Raw genomic sequence first — 17,033 nt, 5'->3', positions numbered from 1 at the left:
GTTTCGCAGGGATCGAATGAAGGGTAGATCCATGGGTCGTAACGCACCTGAAATGTAACGTAGAGCTACGGGTCGGAACACGTCTGAAATGTAACGTCCACTGTTCAAAGTGCCGTCAATGCGAACAAGAGGTGACCGAGACGCGTAACCAACGGTACCCCATACCATCACGCCGCGTGATACGCCAGTATGGCGATGACGAATACACGTTCCCAATGTTGAGTTCACCGCGATGTCGCCAAACACGGATGCGACCATCACGATGCTGTAAACAGAACCTGGATTCATCCGAAAAAATAACATTTTGCCATTCGTGCACCCAGGTTCGTCGTTGAGTACATCATCGTAGGCGCTCTTGTCTGACATGTGGCGTCAAGGGTAACAGCAGCCACAGTCTCCGAGCTGATAGTCCATGCTGCTGTAGACGTCGTCGAACTGTTCGTGCAGATGGTTGTTGTCTTGCAAACGTCCCCATCTGTTGACTCGGGGATCGAGACGTGGCTGCACGATCCGTTACAGCTATGCGGATAAGATGCCTGTCATCTCGACTGCTAGTGATACGAGGCCGTTGGGATCCAGCACGGCGTTCCGTATTACCCTCCTGTACCCACTGATTCCATATTCTGGTAACAGTCGTCGGATCTCGACCAACGCGAGCAGCAATGTCGCGATACGATAAACCGCAATCGCGATAGGCTACAATCCGACCTTTATCAAAGTCGGAAACGTGATGGTACGCATTTCTCCTCCTTACACGAGGCATCACAACAACGTTTCACCAGACAACGCCGGTCAACTGCTGTTTGTGTATGAGAAATCGGTTGGAAACTTTCCTCATGTCAGCACGTTGTAGGTGTCGCTAGCGGCGCCAACCTTGTGTGAATGCTCTGAAAAGCTAATCATTTTCATATCACAGCATCTTCTTCCTGCCGGTTAAATTTCGCGTCTGTAGCACGTCATCTTCGTGGTGTAGCAATTTCAATGGCCAGTAGTGTAGTTACTGCTAAAGCTACAGTATGTTGATTGCTTTAGCGCGTACAAAATATACTGTTATGCAATGCTGCAGACTACTATCGCTAGAAGTGCGTGTGACTTATCTCGTACATAAAAAAGAATCTAGACTTGCAGATTCCAGGAGGGGGCTAGTGCAGGTGAATTTTTCAGTTGACAGCTGACGTGAATTGTTAGCATTAATCACTGAAGCAGCAGCAACAGCTCCAGGTGATTTAAGGATTGTTGAGAAATGCAGGAAAATATCCTGCGTAAAGAATTAAAATGCCATCTCCCTCCCTCCTTCCCTTGTGATACAGAAGTTTGAAACTTGGGTCAAAGGCGCCTACAATCTTCCTTTGTAATGGTGAAAAGCGTAGCACCTCGCGATATTACCCTCGAGATCAGTGATGATGTTTGAAGCAGCAAGGTGAAACGGCCAGAGCTTAGAAGTGTTGTGTGTGTGAAATCTTATTGGACTTAACTGCTAAGGTCTTCAGTTCCTAAGCTTACACACTACTTAACCTAAATTAGCCTCAGGACAAACACACACACCCATGCCCGAGGGAGGACTCGAACCTCCGCCGGGACCAGCCGCACAGTCTATGACTGCAGCTCCTTAGACCGACCGGCTAAGAGAGCTTAGAAGTTTATGTCAGATGTGACGTGGGTTAATGGTGTCACATTGGCATCAAATTTCACCACAATTCTGTCCAACGCCACTGTGGATATTGCAAACGCTGGGGAGGTCGTCAGACCCTGCCCCCTTTCCCACATCTCACCCCTTGTGTTGACATCTCTGCCGGCTTTGAAATCAAGCGGTTTTTCTCACAGGTGGCTGGGGAAAACATTTCAAACACACATCCAGTCAGAATCAACAAAAAAAGGCCTTAGGAGGTGGCATAAAAGTCGTCAATAAAGCCATTCCTTCCCTTTGGGTTCAAAAATGGCTCTGAGCACTATGGGACTTAACCTCTGACGTCTTCAGTCCCCTAGAACTTAGAACTACTTAAACCTAACTAACCTAAGGACATCGCACACATCCATGCCCGAGGCAGGATTCGAACTTGCGACCGTAGCGGTCGCGCGGTTCCAGACTGAAGCGCCTAGAACCGCTCTTCCCTTTGGGACATTCATTTATAAACGGTTTGCAGTGTTGTATGCAACAGAACGACGCTCTTGACAATCTTTGACATTGTGAATACCCGCCCTGACAATTCAGTCCTTTACTAGGAACATTGTGGGTCTAAACTCCATTGCCCTTTAGAGTGTAACGCTGTCGCAATTTTGGCGCTCGTGGTGGAGCCATTCGGGAGCGTTCAAAACCATTTGACGAAATCTGAATTTGATCTGAAGCAGCAAAAAGTGTTTATGCTTTTTCAGTCCTCCAGTTGTGCACCCTTCTGTGGCGCGATCATGGGGAGGGGGGCGGGGTGGCAGTATTGGCACATGCGTGAATAAAACGGCAAAGGGTCCGTCTAAGACCGTACAGTGCAACAATACCCTCAGTGTAACCGGCTGACCTTTTGTTGTGCCCTTACAGAGGTAACGCCGGTATTACACTATCAAATTTCTTTGTCAAAGATTTGATCAAAGATGTGATCAAATATTCCGTCAAATATATTTGACAAAGATCTTTGACGTAGCGCTAGAAGGGGTATTACACTGTCATCATATTTTTCGTCAAAGTTCAAGATGGCTGACAACAACAACTTGCTATTAACCGCAGCAGTTGCATGTACCACAATTACACTGTGTGCACATGCGGAAGACAAGCGGGAAAAGAAAAGGAAACATACCTGGGTGAAGCCGTGGGTTTTACGACGACACGATAAAAGCATTCAATAAAACTTGTTACGTGAGCTTATAGTGGCGGCGTCAAATTCTACATCAATTACTTAAGAATGGATGAGCATACATTTCTGTATGTGCTAAGTGAAGTGTATCTTCATATCCCAAAGAACAGTATTCACTTACGAACTGCTACATCTGCAGAAGACAGGCCCACTGTAACACTCCGATTCCTTGCTACAGGAGGGGGTTTGGTTAGGTTAGGTTAGGTTAGGTCAGGTCTCCAATCTTCTTAATCTATTTTTGTATTCAGCGTGCCTCACGTTGTAAAGCGCCTCATCACCTTCATACATCTCTATTAATTTTGTAGTTGTCGGCACACACCAATTGTATTTACTGGCAGTGTTTATAAAAACACTACAGACAACAGAATGCAGCGATGCGAGCGCTCCATGTGGTAACATGTCACATTGCAGTGAACAGAAGACAAGCGACTTCTGTGATCAAATCTATGGCGAGGCCCTAGATTTGATCAAATATTGGACGACATTTGACAAAGTTCCCTATACCACCATCAAATATCTTTGACAAAGATACTGGACAAAGAAATTTGATAGTGTAATATCGGCCTAAACCTTGACGGATTCGTAAGCGCGTCTGGCAGGTAACCCCTTCAGCAGGCCTCAGATTCCGTCGGTCAAAGGTTATCTTTGTACACGTACGTTTTTAAAATGTGTGCTGGTGCAACTGAGGGTGTTGCCGCGTCAAATGGTTTGAACGCTCCCTAGTGGTCTCACTCCGTATTGGAGAGCAAAAACTGCCATAACGCTCTCCTCCAAAGGGCTCAGATCACGTTCAACGGGGTTGCAGCCCTACGATGTCGTTTGAGAGGGTTTGAATCGTCCAGGGGATGTCAGCAGTGTCAAAGATTGCCAAGAATATCGTCCCGTTACGCACTGGATTGCAAGCTATCATCGCAAATAAGTGAACGCCCCAAAGGAAAGGGATGGTTTCACTGACGACGTTTATGCCATTATCTGCGACCTTTTCTTGTTGATTCTGGGCGGCGGTGTGTCTGAAATGCTTTCCTCAGACACCCGTAAGATAAGCGTGCGATTCCAACGCTGGATGGCCATCGCAGAGGCGTCAAGAGGAGGGGTGATTTGTGATGACCTTCCCATTGTGTGACATTTCCGTATTGACATTCGGCTGTGATATTGTGCAGAGTTGTGTTGAAATGTGGTGCCAATGTTACCTTGTTAACCCATATTACTCATACGAACTGCCGCGCGGTCTAGAGCGGCTTCCCGAACGGCTCCCCCCGTTGGAGGTTCGAGTCCTCCCTCGGGCATGGGTGTGTGTGTATGTTGTCGTTACCGTAAGCTAGTTTAAGTTGGATTAAGTAGTGCGTAAGCTTAGGGATCGATCACTTCAGAAGTTTAGTCCCATAGATTCTTACCACAAATTTCCAAAACTTTTCATACGAACCTCTGAACTCGGCATGTTTGCGCATGTGTCAACACCTTGCTGTTTGGTTCAAATAGCTCTGAGCACTATGGGACTTAACTTCTGTGGTCATCAGTCCCCTAGAAGTTAGAACAACTTAAACCTGACTAACCTAAGGACATCACACACATCCATGACCGAGGCAGGATTCGAACCTGGGACCGTACCTTGCTGTTTGAAGCGCCACCGATTCCGAGGGTGACATCGCAGGGCGCCACGATTTTGGACCATTACAGAGAAAGCTTGTAGGCACTCTTTTGCGTCGCTTTGGGTGAAAATGGCGTTTTTTTTTCTTCTTCTGAAAAAGCGAACCTTTACTTCTGCGCAGTGTACTTTCGCTTAATGAGAGTGACGGGGTACAAAATGCGAGATACCTGAGCAGTCAACATCAGGTTGCAGTGTTGAGGACGAAACGGAGCACAAATGGATAAAATTCAAAAGCATCGTTCAATACGCGTTAGACAAACATGTTACGTGCGAGGCTTAAGAGATGAGAAAGACCAACCGTGGTTTAATAACTGTGTTACAAAGCTGCTAAGAAACAAAGAAAGCTTCATCGCAGATTTAAGAAAAGTCAAAACAGCTGACAAACAAAAGCTGAACGCAGCGAAAATGAGCGCAAGTGGAGCAATGGTGACAGATGCCTTCAATTACAGAACGTAAAATTTTGCCAGACAATCTGACTAAAAACCCTAAGGAATTTTGGTCTTGTGTAAAATAAGTAAGCCGATTGAATCTATTCACTCATTCAGTGAAACGGAAGACGACCGAGAGAACCGAAATGCTGAATTCGATCTTCCAAAAGCGTTTCATTGCGGAATATCATAATATGGTCCCTCCATTCAGTTATCGCACGAACTCCAACATGGTACATAACTAGATAATTAGTGATCGCGGAAGTAGAAAAGCTTAGTGGAAAGGCATTTGGACAATGATATACCCGAAGATTCTGCAGAGAATATGTGAAAGAACTTGCTCCGCTTGTAGTTTATCGTAGGTCGCTGGAGCAACGAAGAATACCTAGCTATTGGAACAAAGCGCAGATCATTCCGGTTTTCAAGGATCGTAGAACAGATGCAAGTAATTATGGGCCTATGTCGCTGACGTCAGTTGTAGAATTATGGTACATTTATATGCTCAAGTATTGTGACATTTTTCCTCTGTAAAAATCGACGTGGATTCCGCATACAAGAGATCTTGTGAAACTGGGCTCGCCCTTTTCCTCCATGAAACCCTTAGTGCTGTAGACATCGGCGCTCAGGTTGATGCCGTGTTCCTTGACTTCGGGAAGACATTTGACACAGTTCCGCCCTATCGTTTAGTGAAAACAATACGAACTCACCAAGTGTTGGACCTGATTTATGACTGGATTCAACATTTTCTTGCATATCGAACTCAACACGTCGCCATTAACGGGACAAAACCGACAGATGTAAAGGTATTTTCAGGAGAACCCCATGGACGTGTAATATACGGACAACCTCAACAAATTCTGGTGACAGATGCTATAAGGGAAGCTTTGTGCGTCATGAAGAGGTTTACTATTGAAATTCTGTGAGAGCACGTTCCGGCAAAAGTCGGACAACATATTACTTCTTACGTCTTGCGAAATTACCACAACAAGAAAATTGAGAAATCAGAGGTAAAACTGTTGTTCACTGACAATCATTCTTTCCACACGCCATTCGCGAATGGAACAGGGAAGGAGGATCAAATAGTTCAGGGTAGCTTGCGGAGTATAGATATATATGTAGAAACCCCGTGTCAAACTCCCAAAAGCAGCAGGCAAAACACGAATCACTCCAATAGGCAAAAACACAAATCCTTTTAAAAGAATGATTAACGGAGTTTTGGCAGTTTGAAATTACTTCGGTTTTGCGGAAAGCCGATTTCTTTCGTACCTTGGTTCATCCAAAGCAGGGACCTCCCCTTTTTCTTTTCTTTTTGTTTTCGCTAGACATGGTGGAGGAAAAGTGTTTTTAAATAACATTATTCGTTGACGAGATATTGAGGAAATACACAAGACATCTTAAGGTCCACAGGTCCTTTAAGGTCCACAAGACCGAGTACTTACTCGTGACTTCACAGACGTCACGTGAACACAGTAAGCGTTTCAACAGGAAAAGAAGTGCAATTTTTAAAATATATTCTTACAAAAATATTTTCCTGTTACTTGTGTTACTACCAACTTGATACAACTACAGAATCTGATCAACATCCCTATTACAGCTGCCTCCGTAATTAGACGTATCTTTGTATTTTTCCGCGTAGTCTTTCATTGTGGACAGCCATAAAATACATACTAACCGCCTTAGAAAGAAAAAAAGGAATCAAAAAGCGTAAGCAGCCATCGGCTTTTTTTCATTCCTTCAGTCTCATCAAATCATTAAATCACAAATTGTGTAGTAAAAAATTGTTGACTACAATTACATAAAAGGCCTCACATGATACTGCGTTATAGACCAGATTTGTTTAAAAAATCCTAAGGAACTGTGATTTACGCATGTTCGCTTACAAATTTCTCCTTCGGCTAGTTTTTGAGTAGTGTTTCATGGTATGTGAGCTTTACCAAGTTGGATTAGTGACCTTGACGGCAAGATTAGTCGTTCGGCGTCATGCAGTGGGGCACCGACCGTCGTTCTTAAAGAGTACCACCCACAAATGAAAGACGGGGAATATTTAATACTGGTACTATGTGTATCCTCTTTCACACAGCATGCGGTTGCTTATGGAGCACATATGCAGACTGTGAAGATAATATTATTACTATTAGTTCAATGTCTCGTACCGACATATCAACCAACGTCACCATTCTTCTTCCTTGAAAGAAACAATAATAAATGCTACAAAAATAAGCACCGTGGAGAGCAATACACAGCAAGACGCAGAGCAAAGATTTATATATAGAAATCGCATAATTCTAAGTCGACACATATACTTTTTAACTTCAAGACCGAATTTTTAGATGTCTGTTTATAAGCAGGTATAGCTGGGACAACAATCACAAATTACAGACTTGTGAACACACGATATGCGCAGAAAGCAGCGGAGTGGAACGCTTAAAACGGCATATATAAAACGTCATCTAATATCGGTATCAATATATATATATATATATATATATATATATATATATATATATATATATATATATATATATATATATATGAGAGTGTCGCTTTAAAGTTTCATTCAGCGTTGCTGTCTTACTAGTAGGTGTCGTTCTGTTTCCCTGTTTGTGTTTCACTGAAGTTGAGAGGGGCTGGGTCGTCGACTGTGATTGGTGCAATAACATCGAATGCGGCAATGGCTATGACACCTTTCATTCCGTGCAAGTGCTCTACTCTCTGGATACAAGAACCGGGTATTAAAAGTTCCAAGAACCTGTTGGGTCATTTGTTATGAAGACTTTGCAGCTGCAGATGTTTCGTATCTGTAGTGCAGCTCTGTTGTTTATGCGAATCTGTGTCGCATAATTTTCCAAAGAGCTGAAGGCATATGTCAGTTTTTAACGCGGCCAGCATTGAAATATCGCACTAGTGCCAAGCTACCGAACTGCTGTTGCAGTGGGGGCCCGTGCAACGGTTTTACTTCCTAGGGTTCTTTTATTTTCTTTAAAAAGGAGTGAGCACTTCAGATTAGACAAAAACATCTCTGTGAGTATGAATTTTTATCTTGAACCAAAATTTAACATAATCATTGTTGCCAGCTTAAATTCGAACCACTCTTTAGTATTCTTCTTCCATTCAGAAAGTAGTTTCTGAAATAGTTTTATTATGCGAAATAAATTGGCAGCTAACTTAGTAATAAACTATAAAATTATTATTCTTCCAACCTTAAGTGGACCGTTTTTATACCAGACACATATCAAGATTCCAAAGTTGCAGGTATTGTTGAATGATAACACACAAACAAGGAAAAAATGCTGTTGTTATAATTGAAATGTTGCGTATGTAAGACAGGTACGTGTTATCTGTAGGTATGACGAAGTGACTATCTGTTTGATGTTGTTTAATTTTCGTTTGGTAACGTGTTTTTTAGATTTACTGCAGTAAAATTAGCATCACTGTGACAGTTTTTTGTGTATAAGTTGTAAGAAAAGGAAATTTTCAGAAGTTGATAGCTGATGTAAACGGTTAGTGAACGAAATGAAAATGTTTTTAGCTGCCTTGTGACAACCTACTACTAAATACACGAAATCCAATATCCAACTGAAATGTGTAATTGTAAGTGCTAATTGTGTTCCCTTTTCCCGTTGAAATCTTGGTTGTGCAGATAGACTGAGAGGTGTAGTCAGAGGTCTTCGTTTGGTTGAAAGGTAATAATTTGTCTGTGAGTAGGTGAAGCCAACGTGCGTGAGTGCCTAATAAAGATTGTGGTACCAGGTTTATCTGCGGAAGGGTCTTGTCTTTATATCCGCGCCATGTTTAAACGCACTTTTGTCATAATTAACGCTCCTTTCGTCATAAAACTAAAACTGCAGTGTAGTTTCAGAAAATCTGTAAGAGGCTAAGTCTCGGAGTATTTTGATGCTTTATTTGTAGTACGTCGTACATAAACTACGACAAATGCAAGGGAGCTCACAACCGGCCGATTGAGAGAGGAAATAGCAAACATCCATAGTTGTTTCATTTACAGTCTACAGCTCCACAACCCCCCGATTATTCGTGCCCCACATATTTTTTCCGTTAATTTAATCCACAATTACTCTCGTTTATGAATTATAGGGGTAATTCAGTCTGCGACACAAGTAATTACAAATAATATCAGTAGACGCGATTTTAACCGCAAAGACGTCTTATATTGCAGTTTTGTATAAGTTAGCTATCACGTTGCAGTATATGTGTCAGCAGAATCAATCAGTTGTTGGATGTATGAGTACATTTTTCCCTATTTTGTCAGGGATTAATGGCATCTGTTCTAGCAAGAGTGATAAGCTATACATAAATTTTACAGTGACCACACTTGCTACTTTCTGATCAAACCATGATCCAGTATTATGGTGGAAATACTTAACAGTGCCTGTAAATTAATTGTCTGATTGCAGCTGCTGCTTTCACTATACTTCGTCATTTTTGGTTATTGATGACATTTTGTGCAGGATTGTGTGTGAGAGCCTGAGCTATGTATATCATGTTATTAACGTTTAAAGTTGTTTCAGTGTATCTGTTAAGGATTTGTGTTATGTAGCTAAAGTTACATATTGGAACCCCCCTTGAAATCTTGGTTGTGGAGACAGACAGATCTGTTTTGCATCCTGGGGTCTAGTTTAGGTTGGATGCTACAATTTGGTTATGAGTTTGCAAGGCCAACAAATGTGAAAACAGAACAATCTGGTTGTGGTAACAAATTGATTGGTAGCAGATCCTGATGTTTACTTCTGTGCCACATTGAAAAATGCAAGGGGTAAGGGGTCCAGTATGTAACTTCTTCTAGGTTGTGCAGTTAGTTATTGCTTGAAGTAAGAATAAAATGGCCCATACTGTAAGAATTATAACGGGCACAACTAAAGTGAAGGAGATGGTAGTGCAGCCCATATCTTCAAATTTTTTCTGATCGGTGCTGAAAGAGTTTTTGAAGGCTTCAGATTTTATTTTCAGCCATGCATGGAGGTGTAAAACACTGTCCAAGAGTTAAACATGATTCCTATCACTTACACAACACTAGTCAGTGATTAGGAGTTCAAAAATAAATGAAAATCAGGAACAGCTTAGGTTTCATGAATTTCACTTCTACCTTTTAAACAGTTTAATTCAGACAGTAGCTGGAAAGAGGAATATCAGCCCATTACACAAGCGTGGAAGTCACTGGAGATCGTTTTACACTAAAAGAGAGCCATCTGACACTTCTTGGTTTATTTAAAATAGTTGTACTCTTGTGAACTCTGAAAAACTTAAGGCTAGTAACTGTTTCCTTTACAAATTAAATGTATACCTTTACTGTTTAGGAGCATTCTGAAATCAAATTAATATGCTGTAAAATTTATTTCTATTGACGATAATTTGTAAATATATAAATAACTGCAACTTCCGACGATTTCAGGTGATGAACAGATCAAATGGACAGTTCCACTACATGGGGAAACAATTTTCTCCACATGAAGTTAAGAAGGGTATTTGTATCTGCTATCGACCATGCTGTATAGTTCTGTGTCATTCCTGTGGGCACACTGTTAGTGGTCGATTAAGACTGGAATGTTCAGAGCACCCCAGTGTAAGTGTTAAATTAGTTTCTTAGAGTGTGTGTGTCCCCTTTTCTGATGAACGCTTTGGCCGAAATCTAATGCATGAGTATCTTTGTTGTGCCTGTCTGCAACTTAACATGCCATATTTACAGTAAGTAGAAACTGTTTTCCTTACATTGTTGATATTCCAGCCAGAAGTTTCCATCATTTCATAAATCATTAAATTTGTATCTAGTAATATGGTGTCTCTCAAATGATAAGACTGATTTTTATATAAAGGCTCTATTTTATTTACACTTGAAGTGATCAGTACCAGTATTGGAGATTTCATATCACCTCATCTTTTCATAACGTTTTCTCAGTAGTGCTGACTATGCAGGGAATGTGCCCAGTGCTCTGCAAGTGTCAGATCAGATCCATTCATCTCAAATGTGCTATACATGCAAATGCTCAAAACCCAGCATGATAGCCACACCCATTTTGGGATGGGTCATGAAGCACCCACTCGGCTGTAGCCCACAAACCATTTAGGAATTACATTGGTGCCTGAGCTGTCAACTTCTCATGACTTCCCAGGAATATCTGTGTATGGTATCCGGGACACAGATTCCACGCAGCAGTTACATGCACTGGGTAACTTGTTCTGGTGGGGTGAGTGGTGCCCTCGGGGGAGTCTACATTAATAATGGGTGTCATCGAGGTGAACAGTACTCAATAGAGATCCAACCCACTGTCATGCCTGACAGATAAGATCAGGTCAATGCAAAGATAAACAATCCCAAGGCATGTCCTTCCTTAGCTACACCCTGGGAAAAAAATCAGTTTCAGAAACTAGAAGAGATATATGCACCGTAATACTTTGTGTGGAATATAAAACAATTGTTCTCCATAGAACTAACTGAAGACAAGTGTGGTAAAGTCACTTCAGTAGTTAAATTTGAAATGCATTAATATTTATAAAAATGTTGTCTACTCGGTCACAGGCATTTATACCTCATAACTGCCTCAGTGCACCAGGGATGATTTTTAATCATTGCTTCACACTCCATACGGACAAAGAATTAATGTAGAAAGATGGGGAACTCGTATTGTCCGCTATGTCTGACAAATCCCGAAAGATACAGAATGAGCACTCGAGCAATTGTTCTGCCCTTCGAAGGCAACTATCTCCTGGTAAATGTGAAAATTGTGGTATGTCGATGTGACATCAAAAGGGAGTTTCTCTCCCATCCTCACCAGTATGATGATGTAGTTTAAGATCCCAGGTATCACATGTTGCAGTCATTCATCCTAGCGGGCCCTCATTTGTGAATAATCCGTAGCCTGGGGCCTGGTTGGCTACCCATTTTATTCCTTTTGGAAGAATTTTATTGATTGGTCTTCATAGGATGAAGAGACCAATGAGTCAGTAGTTTGTTGCATCAAATCCTTTAATTCAATCCAATATCGACTACCTGTAAGTAATTTTAGTCTTTTAAAATCGTCACTATGATTTTGCCACAAAATATAATGGCTTCTCTTTTGTACTGTGTAGTTGTTGATGCTCGTCTGACATGGTGTACAGGCACAATGGGGATAAGTTGAGAAGGTGACATCCCGAAAGAGTGTCAAATGAGATGGTGAAATTTTGTAATGATGGGGCCAGAAGGTGGTTGCATGTGGAAATTCCCTTTGAACATTTGGGAACTATGTCTGTGTAGGAACAAGGAAGGAAGTGTGCCATAAGTAGCTGTGTGGTGATACAAAACACAGTGAGTGGTGTAGTCTATCCACATCAGTGGCTCCTGCTATCTGGAATGTCACTCTACCTCAAAGTGCCCTACTGGTTACACACATCCATTATGTTTGGGGCAGATTCTCTGTCATATATACGGGGCAACAGACATATTCTGCTGGGATGAAGGCCTGCCATGGCACATCAACCTCGCGTAACTCTCAAACTTGGTTCAACACTTCTCTTTTTAAGTTAAGTAAACTTAAAACCAATTTGTGGCTGTTTGCTGTACACCATCATCAATATAATAATATAATACAACAATATAATATAACAGTATAACAATATAATAATAATCAATTTTTTGAGATGAAGTGAAATTACTTTTCTGTTAGTTTGCCGAAGTGTTTTAAATTTAGGGCATTAAATGCAGTCAGAAATGATAAATAGATGGCATTTTGTGAATTATAGCACTACAAAGTTACTTTATGTAAAGATAGAGTACAGAGATGCATAGTACAAGTGTGGCAAGAAGTTCATGAAATCCTTATGTGCTATATTATTATTATTATTATTATTATTATTATTATTATTATTATTATTATTAAGATGATGATGATGATGATGATGATGATGATGATGATTAGTTATTTGATCTGCAGACAGGTGTACAAATATTATTTTGGAGCATAGAAAGTACTTTCTGTAAATTTTTCAAGAAAGGGGTGTTAGCCAATTCGTTCTTCTCGTTAAGGATATTCTTAGGGGAAATGGTTTTTGTGTGTATGTATTTCTATTTTTCTCTAATATATTTATAGTGCCCAAAATTCTAGATAGGTCAGACAGGCTGAAGTTTTAAGATTAGGTGCAAATAGTACCTTGATGACTTAAGGCTCGGAAACTCATATAAATCTACATTTGCAGCTCACATTGCGCAAGAAAACCATTCAGTAACAAACATTGAAAGCAGCATAAAAATATTAACATTTAGCGGAAAAAGGAGCCACTATGAATAAATCAGAAGAAATAGAAAATTATACACACAAAAACCACTTCCCCTGATAATATCCTTAATGAACGAACTAAATTGGCTCACACTTCTTTCCTGAAAAATTTCCAGAACGTAATTTCTGTGCTCCAATGCAAATAATATTTGTGCACCTGTCTTCAGACAAAGTAACTTCTCTCCCTGTTGCTCTCGCACCACCTACTTCACGAGCAACAGCCACCCCCCCTCTCCCCCCCCCCCCCCCCACCCCCCAACCATCGAGGATATCAGTCCCCACTTCTCAGCCAGAGAAGCATAAGGCTTCTTAGGCTCCTCTCGCTAGGAACAAGTCCCTTGGGTCACTTTCTTCCCAGGTTTCTGCTAGTGGGAAAGATGACACCTGCCAGTTGCTCAAGAGCTCAAAAGCAGCTGGTCGTAGGGCTTCACACCCATCCTCAGACCCAGAGATTGATTCAGTGAAGTCCTCCCAGCCAGAGAAACCCAAGGAGCAGTGCAAGAAATTGAAAAAGATTACCCCTAAGAGCAAGTAACTTGGGGTAGCACCCACACTAATGCTACCTACAAGCTCTGCGTCTGAGGATGGGGTGGAGAGTCTGGCATCCACTGAGGACCTGGATCTCACCGGACCCTCAGACAAAATGGATATAGACTGCTCAGGCAAAAAGTCTGTGGCAGTAGGTGACCCTGAGGCATATGTTCCATGCCTTCCCAGTCTCACGCTGATGTCATCCTCCAGTGAAACTGCAGAGGTTTTCTCCACCGCCTGGCTGAGCTACGGCAACTGTTAGGATTTACACCTGCTTTCTGCATTGCCCTCCAGGAAATCTGATTCCTGGCATTGCGGATCCCTGCCCTCTGCGGCTATAAGGGATGTTACAGGAACTGTAGCGACTACAATCAAGTGTCAGGTGGAGTTTGCTGTTATGTGCTAAACTCAGTCTTTAGTGAACCTGTGCCCCTTCAAACCTCTCTTAAAGCTGTGGCTGTCAGAATACAGACAACTCAGGAAATAACTGTCTGCAATGTATATCTTCCTCCACATGGTGCAATATCCCTGAATGTATTAGCTTCACCGATTGATCAACTCCCTAAACCTTTCCTACTTTTGGGAGATTTTAATGCCCATAACTCCTTGTGGGGTGGCACTGTGCTTACTGGCAGAGACAGAGATGTCGAAACTTTACTGTCTCAGTTCGGCCTATCCTCTTGAAAACTAGGGCCGCCACACAAATCATTGTGGCTCAAGGTAGTTACTCGGCCTTTGATTTATCAGTTTGCAACCCGTCACCATTGACTCTGCCCCACACGGTAATATCTATGTGGTGGTTGAGCAGGCGACTAGCACAATTGTTTCTACCGCAGAAGACGCGATCACTCACTTTTAGGGTGCCCCCGGCGAAAGACAGTCCCTTGGTGGTCGTCAGAAGTTTCTGAGGCAATTACAGAGCATTGGCGAGCTCTACAGCGACATAAGTGACACCCTTCCCTAGAGCATCTGATAGCCTTTAAATGGCTCCGTGTCCGTGTACACCAGCTTATAAAACGACGGAAACAGGAGTGTTGGGAGAGGTACGTGTCGACCATTGGGTGCCATATGTCACCTTCCCAAGTCTGGGTGAAGATCGGACGTCTTTGTAGGTACCAGACCCCAACAGGTGTCCCTGGCACTACCATCAGTGGCGTGCTATGTACTGACTCAAACGAGATTACCCCCTGCGGGTCCGGGGGTTAGAATAGGCCGGAGGTATTCCTGCCTGTCGTAAGAGGCGACTAAAAGGAGTCCCTCCCCCTCAAGGGGGTAGTTAGCGCCTGCGTCCGGAGACGGACGGTTCCACGACCTATATTTGCGGTCATTTTGGTTTTTCACTTCTTTTCGTTTCTTCCTTCCTTTGGTTGGTTCCTTTCTTTGTTCTTCTCCATCTCACTGTCTTCCTTACTCTTTCCCTTGCCTTCTTCTCCTTGCCTTCTCTGGTCTCCGCTTCAGCGTTTGAGACAGTCTGTTCTCTCTCTCTTCTTTTTCCTCTTCTTCCTTCCTCCCTGCGCACGCCTGAAGGCCAACCCACGCGTTCACACGCGTAGCCGGTGATGGGGTAACGCGTAATTCCCCGCCCTGGGTAGACAAGTAAGGCACGCATGTACCCCCTGGTAAAGGCCAGGCCCAGGGAGGGGTGATTGCCTGAGCTGATACCTTCTGACCATGCCGATTGGTCCCTCCGTCTGTTTCTCGGGAGGTGTGACCTGAAGTGTAAACATTCACCTAAGGCGGGAGTGCCCTCTGAGAGGGTCCCCACAAGGAAGGAGCGCGCCATCGGAGACGCTGGCAATCATGGAGGATTCCTCCGCAATGGATTTCTCTTCTTCTTCTTCTTCTTCTTCTTCTCCTCCTCTCTCGACTTCTGCCCACAAGCGGAAACTTGACCAGCCACCAGTGACAAAAGTACTACCGCCTGCCCCACAGTTCCTCGTAGTTTCTCGATCTGAGGACGGAAAGGATTTTTCCTCTTTCAACCCTTTCGTTATCCAGAAGGGCGTAGATGCCATAACCGGATCTGTTAAGTCTTTTACCAGGTTGCGTAATGGTACCTTGTTAATAGAAACTGAGAGCGCCTTTCAGGCATAAAAACTGCTTCGGGCCACACTCCTGTACACGTTCCCTATCCGGGTGGAGGCTGACCGCACTTTGAATTCGTCTCGTGGTGTGGTATATACTAGATCACTCAACGGATTGACTGACGAGGAGATTCAGTCTTTCCTCGCTGAGCGGGGCGTGACGGCTGTCCATAGGGTCATGAAAAAGGTCAACAATGACCTTGTACCAGCCCGGACACTTTTCTTGACCTTTGATAGTGTTCAGCTGCCGTCGCGCATCAAAGTGGGCTACGAGGTTATTTCTGTTCACCCCTATGTCCCGACACCTATGCGCTGCTACCAGTGTGAGCCTTTTAATCACACTCACCAGTCTTTGTCCAATGCGGCTAAATGTGTCACTTGTGGCAGGGATGCCCATGAGGGTGACTGTCCACCTCAGTCTCCTGGGTGACTGTCCACCTCAGTCTCCTCGTTGTGTGAACTGTCAGGGTGACCATGCAGCGTCCTCCCGCGACTGTCCCATCTACATGGAAGAACGCTGTATCCAAGAAATTCGGGTCAAAGAGAATGTGTCCACCTCGGCTGCTCGCAAGCTATTTGCTAGTAGGAAGCCCACGCTGCTCCCAGCGGGGAAATACAGTACTGTCCTCGCCTCTCCTCGGACTACCAGGGAGGTGGCGACACAGACATGCAATCTGACCTTCAGCACCACGGTCGTCCGTTCAGCCAGTGCTAAGATCGCGTGGTTGACGTCTCCTCTTCCTCCCGTCACCCCTCAGACACAAGCACCTTCATCAGCTTCTGCCAAGACGAAGACCCAGAAGTCAGATGCACGGGCCTTCAAGAAGGAACCGTCCCATGCAGACTTCCTACGTACCTCGAACTCCCAGCCATCGACCAGTACTTCCACAAAACGACCTTCCAAGAAGGCTCATAGGACGCACAGTTCTCCTTCTCTGCCACGGCGCATTTCTTCTCCTGCGCCACCCAGCGGTTGCCGCCCCAGGCCGTCATCAGTTTTGCCTGGTTGCACCGCTGGTAGCCGAACATCTGGCCGTTCACCTGCAGAGGAAGCTCCCCCTCCCGGCCATCTTAACAAGATGGCCGATGAACCTATAGAACCAATGGACGATGACTGTCCGCCTACTGATAGCGGTGGCAGTGCTCGCTCGAAGCCAGGCCCTCAGCGGCCTTCGAGGTGACCCCCTTCTTTCATCTTCCTTTTCTTCTCACGATGGCACTTATTCACT

At 43.6% G+C, this 17,033-nt stretch overlaps 1 protein-coding gene across 1 annotated transcript in view; it reads left to right on the top strand.

Annotated features, from left to right (window-relative positions):
* The window catches only part of LOC124787646 (uncharacterized protein CG13380), an 89,380-nt gene that overhangs the window by 26,784 nt on the left and 45,563 nt on the right, over window positions 1-17,033 (top strand). Inside the window, exon 2 of the mRNA XM_047254432.1 lies at window positions 10,330-10,500. Within this exon, the coding sequence (XP_047110388.1) occupies window positions 10,330-10,500 (171 nt within the window). The remainder of the gene's footprint in view (window positions 1-10,329; window positions 10,501-17,033) is intronic.

The sequence above is a fragment of the Schistocerca piceifrons genome, chromosome 3 (assembly GCF_021461385.2).
Source record: "Schistocerca piceifrons isolate TAMUIC-IGC-003096 chromosome 3, iqSchPice1.1, whole genome shotgun sequence".
NCBI lineage: Eukaryota > Metazoa > Arthropoda > Insecta > Orthoptera > Acrididae > Schistocerca > Schistocerca piceifrons.
Note: the sequence above shows the minus strand (reverse complement) of the source record. Positions and strands in the feature narration are given on the sequence as shown.